The 15,635-nt window shown below is 30.5% G+C and overlaps 1 protein-coding gene across 1 annotated transcript in view; it reads left to right on the forward strand.

Annotated features, from left to right (window-relative positions):
* The window catches only part of LOC140441555 (uncharacterized), a 789,370-nt gene that overhangs the window by 410,096 nt on the left and 363,639 nt on the right, over window positions 1–15,635 (forward strand). The window contains exon 3 of the mRNA XM_072532358.1: window positions 3,723–3,893. Coding sequence (XP_072388459.1) covers window positions 3,723–3,893 — 171 coding nt within the window. The remainder of the gene's footprint in view (window positions 1–3,722; window positions 3,894–15,635) is intronic.

Here is a 15,635-nt window from a genome sequence, read left to right on the forward strand (position 1 = left end):
AATATTGGTACGTTCTTATTACTGATTTTTTCTTTAAGTATTGGTAACCAGCGCAATTGTTACAAACTTTTCTTCATCAATTAAAATGCGGCTGCTTTTTTTGATTTTTTTTCTTATTGTATTTCTTTTATGACTATTGATGCATTTCCATTGTAATCTGTGCTTATTATCCCAGGTATGCATGCTAATGTAGGTTATGTCGAAGTGTATGTTTCTGATGTATCTCTGACACTTGGTGATCTTGCGGTTTCACCCATATAAAAATTGTTGCATTAACAAAGTATTGTATAGATCTAGTTCTTTGATATGTCCTGTGTGTTGTTTGGTTTAGTTTTGGACAGAATTGATCTTAGAGTATTGGTTGTTTTAAATATTGTTGTGATATTGTATTTAATTCCTATCATTCTTAATTTTTTTCTTGTAAACAATTTTGTAAACTATTTTTTTTTCTTCCTGAAAATCACATTTATGAGAGATTTAATATTTTTCTTTAATATTGGTATTATGGTGTAGGTAGTATTAAAAAGCTGGACATTAAAGCAAGAACACATAACTAAGTTACAGTCCTTTGAAATGTGGTGTTACAGGAGGATGCTTAAAATAGCATAGACACAGAAGAAAACTAACACTGAAATATTGCGAGAAATTGGCAAAGAATGCGAAATAATAAACACAATAGAAATATAGCATATGCTATACGAGCACGTATTTCGATCTCGTGGTCAAGATCGTTTGTTATCCAGCAACCAAGATACTGGAATCTTTGTACTGGTTCTAGATGTTTGTTATAGATACAAATATTAATTACTTTTGTTTTATTTGTGTTCTTCCTCTCTGACTATGACATTCAAAAGTCGTTGTAAACCCTCAGAACTGTCCGCAATAATGACGGTGTCGTCTGCGTATCTTAAGTTGTTTACGTTTTCTCCGTTGATTTTTATTCGTTCTTCAATATTTTCGAGGGCATTTTGAAAGATCTTTGCGGAATATATATTGAATAACAGTAAAGAAAGTACACAGCCCTAACGAACTCCTCTTTTTATTGGCAATTCTGCTGTCAGACTATTGTCTATTTTGATCGACGCCATTTGATCCCAATATAGTTTTTTAATAAGTGCTACAGTGTTATGGTCTATACCATGTTGTCTTATCTAAATACTAAGTAAAAAGGCTATATCTCAAGTAAAACTACTTCAAAATCACTTATTAAAAAAAACTCAAATAAAAAGTCATGAAATCCTAAGCAAATTTACCGAATCTCATTTACTTAACATAAAGGTCGTAACTTTGAGATGCGGCCATCTCGCTACCTGATGCACAAACTGAATGGTCAGTTGCGATAAGGAAAATAGACATATCTAAACATATTAGTCCAAGCCGCTAAGTAAATCAGGTGTATAGTGTATAGATACCTACGGAGTGAGTGAATGTGCACGTGTTTAATTTTTGATTTAAAATTTGTTTATAGACCTAGGTATAATAATTAAGTGCAGAGTTTAAGAATGAGTTGCTTGGCCTCTGATTTGTTATTACTACTTCAAACACTCTTTAGGTAAATATTATTCACTTATTAAATAACTTAAATAGTGTAACAAATTGATTGTGTTGATACTAAACATAACCTACAAAATGGATTTTAGAGTGGGGATGAAAATTATAGTGTTAGCAATTCATTTTGTTTTTAATAAGTTTCTTCAACGTAAATATATGTTGATACTTTGATTCTTATACATTATATTACTATATATTTAAGATAGCCAATCCAATAATGATTTAGGTACTCTGCTTATTACCTATGGTACTGGACGGCTGCTTAAGCTCCATGTAGTTTTCTATAATAATTATTTGAATGCTGCCTAATTATCTGTATTTTGTATTATTGTGCAAATAGCCGACTAAAACCTTAGGATATCTTGATAGTTATGTAATAACAATTAGTAAAGTATTATTGGCAAAAGATTATATTAAATTAGGTACTGTTACACAAGTTCGTATTTTTTATGTTTCAAACAAAGTGTCATGTTTAACTCCTGTTAAAAATACATAACATACTTTTTGGGAAAATGTGTTTAAATCGACTATTATATAATTTAAAATATTTTTATAAACATTCGTACAAAATACAAATAAAATCGTAGTGCTATCTATGTAAAAATTTCACAATAATAATTTTTAGCTGAAATTATTTAAAAAATATATTTCATGTATCTACCCAACCATGTACAGTTCCCAAACCCGGCAAATGATAATGGCGACTTTGAATATAACGCCAAGAACTAAAAACAAAACTAATAAAGACCCAGATTATATTCCCAGTTATGTAGAAAGTACTTCAGATGATGGAGAGATACTGTTCAGTGAAAATAACCATTTAGTTGAAAACAACTAAGAAAACGTAATGTGTAAACTTCAGCCTCTTCAATTAGATATTCCAAATGAACAAAATCCAGAAATATTACCTTATTTAAATGACGAATATTTACTAGAAAGTACTTTAGATGTTGGGGAGGTACTGGTCAGTGAAAATATCCATTTAAATGAAAACAACGAAGAAAAAGTAATGTTTGAACTTCAGCCTCTTCAAGAAGATATTTCAAATGAAGACAATCCAGAGATATTACCTCATGATGTTTTAAATTAAGGAGATTTTGAAAGTCCAAATAATCCAGTAAAAATATTATCTGATAGTGTTGTAACGCCCAATGTAGGAAATGAAATTAAAGATCCCCAAAATACCTTTGATTTTACAAAAAAGCGTTCAATTAGAAAAAGACAAAGGTTCGACTTGTCTGTCAGCGCAAGAAAAAAAATTGATGCTTTAACCAAAAAACATGGTGTTAAAGCTGGTTGTGGAGAGTCTTGTGCTTTGAAATGTACAACTACAATATCGGATAATGTAAGAACCTTTATAAATGAACAATTTTGAAGAATTTACAAATCTGAGAGACAATCTTTTATACTTCATCACGTTTCCGAGATACTCATTAAACAAAGAACTGTACAAAATAATAATGGCTTTAAATCACTCATTTAAGTACTCACTAAAAGGCAATGACGGTACAGCTCAAACGGTTTGTAAGTTCTTCTTTCTAACCACTCTTGGGTATGAAAATAATAATGAGAAGGTTTTAAGAAATGTTTTAAAACGTACTAAGAACTCAGTGGTCCCAGCTAAAGACAAAAGGTGTCTGAAGAAACCTCATAATAAAATAGATGATAAGCCTATTAAAACTCATATTGATTCTTTTCAACCTACCACTTCTCATTATAAATGAGAACATGCTCCTAATAGGTTGTATCTAGCAAGTAATTTATCATTTGTTTCCATGTATAATGATTTTATACTTAAGTATGGAGATATTATGTTCATACAAAAAGTATCGAGTCGTTGCAAAGAGAATGAATGTTTCTATAGTTAAGTTGTGACATGAAAAACAGATGAATCGTGTGAAATGTGAAAAAAGTGGAAAAAAACAAAGATAGAGCTGTGAGAACAAAAGCCTTTGCTGCCTTGTGGCATGAGGGCATGTTTGGAAGAAGCAAGGATGAGCTCATCAGCATTTTTAATAAATTTTGCTGCCAAAAAGAGGCTTTATCTCTACTTTTTACCTAAATCTAAATCTCGGCTAATTCTGACCTCTTTAGATAACTGGTATTTTACTTTAACTTTTAGAGGCATTTAGAGATAAACCATTGTTTTTAAGTGATTATTTTTATTTCAGGTGTCATTACATCGGTGGGATGTATGGTGGGAGAACGGTTGAGCAGCAGTGGATCTCGCCTGAATATAACTTCACCGGTCCAGTGTTCTGCACCACATTCTGGTTCGCACAAAACTAGTACAGAGAGCGTTCACAGGGTACTAAAAAGTGTTTCCAAACAGAGCCTTTTAGGTAAGTCTAAATAACTGACTTATGTTTTTTTATACACACTCGCCATAATTATTGAACTTTCTTGTACAAAACAGATCACTAAACACTTGGGACGCTTTATCACATTAAATATTAAACAAATTCTGTATTATTCTGTCGAATTACATTAGAGGATATTGAACTTAATATACATGGTAGAAAAGTGTAATTTTCATATAAAAATTATTATAACTCAAAAACGGTTCACAATAGGTATAGGGAAGTATTAACAAAAATGTTCAGAATAACGTGAATATTTCTAAAATTAAAAAATATACAGTGTGTCCCATTGACAAAAACGAGGTTATAAGTAACTTCCGGTGTAATCGAAAATGATGAAAAATATTTGATGAAAATATCACATCCTGAGATGACAAATGTCGTCACAAATATCTTCCAAAACCAAGTTTCGAGATAATTGATTAATTTTTGTATTGTGTATAAGATTACCATACATTTTTCAAATACTTATTGTAACAATTTTGTACCTCAAAAACAATCCTTCCAAATAAATTAATTATTTCTTTAGCTGTAAATAATTAAACATTTTAATAACAGTTTAATATTAGAAAATGAATGCACCACAGTATAAAATTATTTAATAATTATCAAAAATTGAACAAAAATTATAATAATTTTTAAATGAATGACAAAAACACAACGTATTAAATAATATTTATACTTGATTGAACAAAACTTCCTCTTTTTCTTCTTATTATATATATATATATATATATATATATATATATATATATATATATATATATATATATATATATATATATATATATATATATATATATATATATATATATATATATATATAAGGTACACTAAGGTACACTCGAAGAGTGGTGGGTTTTTCGGTCAAAGTGGAGAAATAAAAGACAAAGAAGGTGGCTACTTCATCTATTCATTGAAGACGTTTCGCTTTCTGCTCAGAAAGCATCATCAGTTCATCTAAAAAGAACAATATGAAACCAACCATCCATAGAGAAGTTAAAAAAAAGTGTGTTACTTTACAAAAACATGTAGCAGTCAATGATGTTAAAAATATCAAAAAGCTTACGAAACTGGACATTCAGAGTTAAAGTTGTATAAAACAATTAATTGAAACTAGGTATAGTTTGCAATTTAACAAAATTAGCACAGCAAAAGAACATGTGATAAACATACATGTATATAAAAAAGTTATTATAAAAACTTAAGTAAAAAACATAAAGGTTTATTTTATAGTGTAAAGAACTAGAAAGATCATGAGAATGCACTTCTAACAATTTATTTATAATCAATTAGATTTTAATTTTAACTTTAGGTAACATTATTGAATTATTTAAGATTAATATAGTAATAAAGATAAAAATGAAGTTACCAGTCTAGGGCGTACTGAATCTCGCAGGTAAATGAATTTACAGGTTTAACACCCACGCAAACATATTGATATGATATATATTGATATATGTTGATATATATATATATATATATATATATATATATATATATATATATATATATATATATATATATATATATATATATATATATATATATATATATATATATATATATATAATATTATTATTTTGTTCAATAACAAAATTATTCTGCTTATGATTACTTACCAATGATTCATGGAATTGTGCATGTTACTTAGGTATATGATTTTGTTTAAACAACCACATTAAATCATTTTTTTTTCAATTGAAATTCCAGGTGGAGTTGCGTAAATTGGATCTAATGTTGAAGTACTCACTCTTTTTCTTCCTCGGATAGTATTTGTCTTCATCTGTATTTTCAAAAATTCCTTTTATTTCCATGATATTTTGTAAAATATTACATTTTGTTGGCTTTTTTCCATCATTACCACATTTATTTTTAACCACTTTACTTGGTACACTTTTATCTTCTCTGTGTTAAGACAAAAGTTAAATTCTCCAGGTAATTTGGTAAAATTACAGAAATCAGTGTATTGTAAGTGTAATTCCTTCACAACATAAGGATCTTCAGTTTTTTAGGCTGCACTGCCAATACCAGCAAATTATGAAGGTATGTAAACAGGTGAACTGTTGAGACTTCTCTTTTGTTGAACTGTTGACACTGACGTTCAATGCAGGAATGCATGGAATCACCTGTATTCTGTGTGTGACTAACTGTCAGATATTTGTGAGTTATGGTCTCCAGAGATTTACTGTTTTGTAGAACATAATTGCACATTGTGGCAAGAAATTTATTTTTATTTTGAGCTGAGATGTTATCCGAAAAAAATGTTAAGTGTTTTACCTTTTTATCAACATGCTCCTGGATATAACTATAAACGCAACTTGATATCTCTATGGCTCCTTTTTTTCCACGATTCTCATCCCATATCTAACAGAATACTGCTTTTGAAACATTCTTAAAAATTGTAAAGTTGTAGGTATTTAAACAGCATTTGTAGAAAAAGCTCCACACGTCACCTGATGGTAATGGAATTTATTATGGATTCTATAATAAAATTTTGGGTCAATAATAAAATATCAATGGTTTGTTTATATAACAGATTTCTAGGAAAATGTACCTGATCGAGACTTGAGGGTTAACTATTTGGAAATCCCTAAGCTTTATTAGTTTATTATCAGTTGTACAGTCGGTTACTGTATCAGAGTTTAGTCACAAATTGCTATATCCTAGTTTAGTTTTGTTGCGTATACCGAAAAGCAAAGAACACGTTTTAAAACGTTTTAGACATTTGTGTGAAAAGATGACATCTAAATTAAGGCTATGGATCGCACCTTATTCGGAACTTTCTCTAGAAGGAGATGGAGCATTTTATTTTTCTCTTTTTTTCTCGTCCCACAACATAACTAAATTCTAAAGCGGTTTTAAAATTCTAATTATTTTTTTTTAATTCTCAGATTTCAAGTAGAAAAAAGTACTTTATTGACCAGCATTGTGAAACCCCACTTCATAAACGTAATTTGGAAAAATTAAATTTTTCCAAGTTAGCCCAAATATCTCTGCGGGATAGTTTAAGCAGTTCAAAAAAAAAGGAGGAAGACGCATTTAAATTTGATTTATTCCAGATGATGATTGCATCCAACATTTCTCTATATAAAGTTAATAACCCTAGTTTTAAATGCTTTTTCGAAAAATATCTTAATAAATCCTTACCGGACGAGAGTACATTGAGAAAACATACTGTGGAAAAATGTTATGTGGAATGTATTTCAAAAATTAAGCGGGAGTTATTGTATATTATCGTGGATAAAACGACAGATGTATGCGGCAGGTGTATAGCTAATTTAATGATTGGAATTTTGAACGAAAACTTTGCGAGAAAACCTTATTTAGTTGCCGTTAAAGAATTGGAAAAAAACAAACAATTTAACAATAAGTCGATTTATACAAGATAGTTTAACAAGTTTAATGCTTTCAGATGCTGCGGCGTGTTAAAAGCTGCTGTTAATTTAAAGATTTTTTATCCTAATTTAATTCATTGCACTTGTGTAGCCCACGGGGTAAATAGAATTGCCGAAGAAATAAGAAATATGTTTCCGTTGGTAAAAATTTTTATAAATTTTATGAAAAAAGTTTTTGTAAAGGCTCCGTTGAGGGTGAAAATATATAAAGAAAGACTTCCCGGTGTCCCTTTGCCACCTAAACCAGTAATTACAAGGTGGGGAACCTGGCTCGAAGCAGTTTTTTTACTTTGAACACTTGGTTATGTCAGAATTTGATGATGATATTTCCGAAGCCATTCGAGAAGCAAAAAAAAAATATTAAAAAATCCAAAATTGAAACAGGAACTCGCTTATGTCAATGACAATTATAAATTAATAGTTACCACAATTACCTTATTAGAAAAACAAGAGATAAATTTATGTGAGTATTTAAATAAGTGATATTTAAAAAAAATTACAAGATTTCGACAAGAATGAAGATTTTTCGTTTTTATCTAATGTTGCTAAAGTTTTGAATGGGACATTTTCCGAGGAATTTCAAATTATGCCAGATTTATTATCTGCTCTGAAATGTGCTCCAATTACATCTGTCGATGTCGAACGTTCGTTTTCAATGTACAAATTAATTTTAAGTCATCGAAGACATCGTTTTAGGACCGAAAATATTGAAAAACATTTAGTTGTTTCTATTAATGATAAAATTTTAAGTGGTTACAATGCTTAATTATAAATTTACAGTTATTTAGTTACTAGTTTATTTATACTAATGTTATGATTATGATGTGTAAATATACCTGACTTAAGTTAATATTACGTTAATTCACTTTGTACAATAAATAATAAGTTATATTCCTTTAATGCCTATATTTTGCCTAAATGTTAATACTCCTGCATTTTTTAATAAAAATCTTTGCCTATATAGGCGCCTTTTTCTTCAATTTTTTTTGACCTATAAATCCGAGTTTTACTGATGGCAGGTTGCACACTGGTCCTTGCATATCTCGAAAAATCCAATATTTAACTGGGTGTTAAATATGTGTTTATTTTTACTCTCTTTCAAAATAGTATCTTTATGGTCATTCTGACATTTCTTCAGATACAGATGATACATTTCAGCAAGTGTTAACCATCCATCGATGTACTTCCTTCGCGTTTGAGCACGAAGATAGTGCGACTCCACTACTGAAAAGAAATCAATATGCTGTCTGACATACTCTATAGCATCTAGAGGTAAAGTGTCATTGCTGTTATGTTATCCACGTTTATCATCACAAGTAATGCCAGATTCATCAACTTTATTCCATGCGGTATAGACATACCTTTCACTGATCCCAAACGTATTAAGAAAAAAGGTTTTGCACACTTCTACATTATTATCATTTATCGGCAGCTCATACTTATAATTATTGCAGCTAATCTATTTGCTATTCAGTCTACAGAGTTCTGGCATGTAGGTTTCACTTGACGCTGTTCAACAATAATTTTTTTCGTGTGATATAAGCTTTACCTGAATTGCGATTCTTTTTTCTAGTATTGACTCTCCTCATTTCTTTTCCTTTATCTAACTGTATGAACTGCAATTGAAAAAAACTTTCTTTATTAAGTCAATTTACTGAAAACAGTAACAAATATAAATGAATATTCAAAAGCCATCTTACTTTCATCTTCATCTGATTTTTCGCCACTATCTTCTTCAGTTTTGGCTATGTAACCATTCTGAATGGGACTAACTTTTATATTTTCAACATTTGCATCTGCTACTATGTAAATTTTCACTTACGTCTTCAGGAATGATACCACAAGAAAAAGAATTTTAATTATTGTCAAAATTAATAAATACCAAGTTGCCTTTGTCTTCTACCGTAGCCTCCAAGACAGGTGTATATTTATTGTCAAAACTTTGGATTTGGAAAAAATAATTTTTAAAACTTCTCACCTCTGTAATGATTTTTTCAGTGAAAATACTGCTGTCGTTATCAAACTTTACAGTAGGTAGATTATCATCTGCTCCAAGTAATGTCTTCTGTAAAATTAAAAACACAGTTGCCATAAACAGTCTTAAAATTTTCAGGAAATTGATAAATAAAATTCGTGCTATCTATTACGGTTCTATTTCCAATGAACAACAGTAATAAAAATATTTAATGTATCAAATAACGGACAGGATACAATTACGGGAACAAAATGTATTCTAATTTTATAAATTAATAACTTTCCGTTTTATCCTTAGAGCAACTGTGCTTCACACACAGAAGATTATCATCTTTTTCTTGAATTAAGTTACTTGATTCACAAATCATTTGTGATAAATGCAACATCAGTTTACTACGATTGATGAAATCTTTTCCACAACTATTATAACTCTTCTTTTTCTTCTTCTTCTACTTCTTGGAGATCTTTCGGTCTGTTTAATTCTGAAGCTGCATCTGGTAGATTGCCAGCTATCCCTCCATGTTTTAGGTGGTCTTCCGGGAGGTCTTGAACCGGGCGGATTGTTTTCTAGGGCAGTTTTTGGGAGTCTATTCTCATCCATTCGTCTTACATGACTGTACCACATACTTTTACGCTGCCTTCTCCATCTTACAATATCTTGAATTTTGCACTGCTCTCTAACGTTTGTATTTCTCACAGTGCCTCTTCTTGTTTTGCCCACTATTGTTCTTAGGGTTTTTATCTCGGCATCTGTTTTGTTTTGTTGATATCTTCGCGCAGACATCCCTACAATGCGGATGCCTTGTTGATCTGACTCCTTAGGTCCTTTACTGGGTCGTGTCGTGTCATTGTAAATAATTAATATAACTCAATGTAAATAATTTTAATACCAGACCGCTGTTAACTATTAAACACAGACCAAGAACAACTATCTAAACTAAAAATGTTACATGCCACATTCGATTCCTCTAGAAGTATTTAAGTAAATACTGTAGTAAGTTGCATACTACGGGTATTTCCTTAAATGAATCTGTGGTATGTAACCTACAACAATCTTCTATTCAGAGGCTGGGCATCTTTCTGAACTAAAATAACTGTTGTTGGCTAAATAACATTTAAATAATGAGAGCTGGATATTGCGACAGTGTTTCATTAACAAGAGCTCTTTAAATCACATACGAATCAAACATAGCCTGAAAATGGTTATTTTGGAACTTACAACACTTGCTATGTACATGATTCAGTGAACTTTAGTTCTCGAGATATTTCTAATTAGGCGTTTATGTGCCGCACCCTGTATATTATAAGAAATTATATATTATTATCTCATATTTTAAACAATTCATTTAACGTAAAAATATTTAGATGAACTAAAATGGCAGGATTTTAGCAGAAAGGACAAAAGCTAAAAAATGTTGGTTTCCCGAACACGTGTGGTGATTTAGTCAAGTGGCGTTCTCACGAAAAATAATATGAGCCAATTTTACCGTCGGAATTTGAAGAAGATAATTTAGATATATAATAAAGTAATTAAAAGATATGTAACTAAATAAGGTTATATTTTAATTAAAAGATAAAAGTAATAAAAGCAAAATATGTAAATAAATACTAAATACTACTTTCCCAAACAATTACAATTAAAAATTTTAAATAGAACCGATGTTTAATGAAAGCCAGTTTATAAGAGGTAAGCTTAGTTTATATTAAGAAAATTTGACAGAATTTACTTCCGGTGATTAAAATTTTAAAACCACGAGTAAAAGGTTTTGTCGAAAATACGATACTAGTTTCGACCCAAAACCTTTTGTAAAAGTTAATATGTTTACTCTTCCTAGATTGTCTTTGCCTTAACTGTCGTTAAAATCTAAAAATATCTGGTAAACTTTTTACTACAAAATATCGTAACCTAAAAGCTCTAACCCAATTTTCCCGAAAACTAAAAAAAACCTTGGGACGAAATTTACTCGTTCTTAATATATTTACACCGCAAATTTTATTATATAATAACAATATTCATTTTAGGCAAAAGCACACGCCATATTCCCGAACATCGCCAACATACTTTACCGTAATTTATTTTATGACAGTGTCAAAAAGAAACAGAAACAAGTGAAATATGCGGGAGGGCGACCAAATCGAGGGAGACTAAAACCTCAACATTGAAAAATGTCCTCGCCGTAAGATAAAGTTATGTGAATAGATGTATTATCAGGAAATAGACGAGTTGTTGACCCCAAATATGTTTTGAAATAAGACGAAAAAGTCTTGAAAAAAGAAATTTATATTACGACGTCACAGAGTTATATATTTTTAACAAAAACATAAATGTTATTTATTTTAAAATACAGTTTTTGTTATAAAATTTTATTTGTGAGTTTTTGGCATATAATATGTCATATTAGTGACGTTATCTATTTGGGTGTGATGACGTAATCTATGGTTTTTTCTTAATGAGAATACGAGTCGTAAGCTCATTTGGAAGGTGAGTCAATTCTCTATTAAGTGATTTAAACGAGAATATAGTTATTTATACGGGGTGGCCAAAAATTATTTAATTTCAGAATAAAATTAATCCTCACAACAAGAAGTATGTATGTAATTTATATGATACAAAATATATTTCACTTCTGCGAGAAAAGATCTTTATATGTAAAAATCTGGTGTCATGATGTTTGTTCAAGCTTATATTTAAAACCACTAAACCGATTGCAATAAAATTTTGTGAAAGTGTATTTGTTGATTCATTATTGATTATTATGTTGTTGATACGATAACTGATTTAATAAATAAAATATTTGAACATGGAATATGTCCTGACCTTTTTAAAAAAGCTGTAATTATACCTATATTTAAAAACGGTGATACAAAATTGGTGCAAAATTATCATCCTATCTCACTTATTACCAGCCTTGCAAAAATTTTTGAAAAGGCCTTAGCAGAACGAGTAAATGAATATTTTACAAAGTTTAACCTGCTGTCTTCAAACCAATTTGGCTTTAAGAAGGAATATTCCACTTCAGATGCTATAACGTCCGCTACTGATTATTTATATAAGATGCTGGAAAATGGCTCTCCTACTTTAGCAATATTTTTGGATCTAGCTAAGGCATTTGACACTGTTAGTCATTAGAAGTTGTTAAGTGCTTTGGATGATCTGGGAATAAGGGGCATACCGTACTTACTATTTAAAAGTTATTTAAAAAATAGATCGCAAATTAGCAACATTAATATCAAAGTAAGTGCTGAAAAATTCATTGAGTATGGTGTGCCGCAAGGTACTGTTTTAGGTCCTTTACTGTTTTTAATATATATAAATGATCTAGCATTAATGAAAATAAATGAAAAGAATATTTGTTTTGCTGACGATACTGTCATATTTTACACTAGTGATTCTTGGGAAAAACTTAAAACTTAAGCAGAAACAGAATTTATAAAGGTTCTGGAATGGCTAAATAGGAAATGACTGCCAGTTAATACTGATAAAACTTATTTCATACCATTTTCAATATATAAAAACAATTTACCCGACTTCTTGGAATTAAATCTAAGCTATAACAACGCGTTCATTAAAATAAATAGGAAAAAATACATAAAATATTTAGGAGTTTATATTGATTGTCACTTGAAGTGGAATGTGCATATTGATATGGTATGTAAAACTCTAAGAATGTTATTATACAAATTTAGATATCTCAGTAATATTCTTAATTTGTCTTACTTAAAGATAATATACTATTCTTTGATAGAGTCTCGTCTTAGATATGCCATTTTAGCATGGGGTGGAACATATGCTTCTCATTTAAATAAACTTGAAATATTACAAAGGAGGTTTTTGAAAATAATGCTAAAAAAATCTCGCTTGTATTCTTCAGAACTTCTTTATCAGCAAGCATATATTTTTAGTATTAGACAGTTATATTTGTTAAACATTATTTTGCTTACATATAAAAATAAACATGTTTTAAAATCATAATTATAAAATCAAATACACAATGTACCAAACTTCTAGATAATTTCTGCACTTTTTTTGACACCAAACAGGAATTAATTGTAATTGTAATTGTAATTGTAATTAATTTTGGAGGCGAAAAATGTTAATGTTAACGAAATTAACTTCCAGATTCAAGAGTTCTTACCATGTTATCAGGTAATCTGTTATCTTTTAAATCAATCCACCCTATTGCTGATGAAGACGAAGCCGTAAATTATCTAAAAAAATTCTCTTCGTAGTAACTACGTACAAAGGTTTATCGGCTACGAAGTATTTGCAGGAAGGTATAGGAACTTGAGTAACGATTGTTGGTCATTTTTTTGTCGAGGTGAAGAAAAGTTTAATAGTAAACTTATTACCTCACGAAAGAGAATATCAGCTCGAAGTAAACATTCCCTGCCCAGGTAGGCATCTATTCTTGAGATAAGAAAGACCGTGTGTCTTGTATCTATTTTGGATCATGCCGAACTGGCACAGTGTTCCACTGGACCACCGATGGTTAGGAGTGAATAAAAGTCCCAGGTGGACTTAGAATTACTTCTTACTCGGTGGCCGAGCTGAAGTCGCGCTTCGCCGTTAGAAACCTTTTCGACGGAAACAATCAACGTCTTTACAAGACATAAGGCTATTTCCGCGGGAGGTAACGTGTAAAGCGTAGCACCAATACGAAGTCACCACTCCTATATATCTCGTTGAGTGTGTGCTCGACCACGTGTCGAAACGTAAAGGACAAAATCCATGACGTACACCGCAATAAGAATACCCATAATTATTACATATAAGAGAAATCTACTGTCAAGTAAGAATCATCGAACTGTTAAGGTATTCTGAATTATTGGTGGGCCTTCGGGGACTACAGAGCCACCGGTAAACTTCGCGTGGAGTGTGATACAAATACACACAGGCAACCACGAGGTCAAGAATGGAGACGAAGAACCTTCGCTTTGTGCCACAAGTGGCGGTCGAATCACATCCAGTTACAGAAAATAAAATGGATTTTTTCATTAATTCTTTTAAAATGTAACAGCTATGACTGGAGTCCTCCATTTATTATAAAGCCACTTCCTTTTTATGTTACATTTCGTATCCAAAACACAACACTAATGACTTTAATTTGTACTATTGTGGACCCCGTGCATCTTATTTCCTAAATCGCTACTACGTTGTATCTCAGTTTTTCCAGATATATCGACGTTGTGGCTATTTTAGTTTGGTACAAACTTAATACCTTATATAATTACAATAGCGTATCCATTGCTCATGACTTTCGTCGTTTAATTAGATAATTTTTATTATTTCGAAGCATTAATAATCTGTTTCGTTGTCTATGTATCAATACGTATCGATTGCCGTTCCTTAACAAAATCCCTTTTTTTTTTGGAGGACCGTTTTTTACTGTCTCGTTAGCCCTAACAGTTCCTTCTACTGGTGGTTGGTTATCAGAGGCACAATTATCAAGGAGCTCAAAAAATGTTAGCGATTGGGTTAATACATATTAGAACAATAAAATTGATCCAAGACAATTAAGTAGACTGATAGATGTAAGCCACTATTTTTACTATTATTTATTAAATTCAAACGATACTGGAAGTGATATTTGATTGTATCGGAATAAAATGCATTTTTAAGACAGTAGCCACGCCGTTTATAATTAAAAAATAGACAAAATTATATCTTAATTATTAGAGTGTCCTATTTACACGACTGGATATTGGGTAGAGTAATACAATTCTAGAATAGGGGTAAGATAAAAGGCATGTTCACATAGGGAACGTTCAACAAACTCAATGTCTCTATCTGTAAGTTCACAACCCTTCATGAATCTTTGTTGCCTGAATGATTTGTCTTGCTATACAACTGAATGAAGAAAATGAATGGTCAAACGATATAGATCAAATCAAATAACAAATTTAATCATATTATTGACGATTTGGGACCTTGGCTTAAATAAGATTTACCAATAAAAACATAAGTTTGTCTATATCATTTTATTTGTTTTGGATATTAAATACTACCGCAATATTTTATATTTGCTTTTTGTGTGATATAATCATTTTATTTTTATATCGCGCCATAGCGTGTATTCCAATTTGCCGTAAAAGCAAGCACGTAAAGAAATAAATAATAGCCTCAATTTTTTAAGCTGATAGTTCACGTCTAACCTTTAACTTTATTGTCTTCCTTATCATGTTATGATGTTATTTGTCAGATTTGATGTCTAAAAAAACTGTATATTTTCTTGGTATATCAAGTTTATAGGTTTTTTTACAGAAAATATTTCTAGATTCGCGTGCAAGCGGGCATTTAAATATGTCGCACTATGAGTGCAATACTATCGCAACTCAAAAAAAGGTAAAGTAA

Source organism: Diabrotica undecimpunctata, chromosome 1 (genome assembly GCF_040954645.1).
Source record: "Diabrotica undecimpunctata isolate CICGRU chromosome 1, icDiaUnde3, whole genome shotgun sequence".
Classification (NCBI taxonomy): Eukaryota; Metazoa; Arthropoda; class Insecta; order Coleoptera; family Chrysomelidae; genus Diabrotica; species Diabrotica undecimpunctata.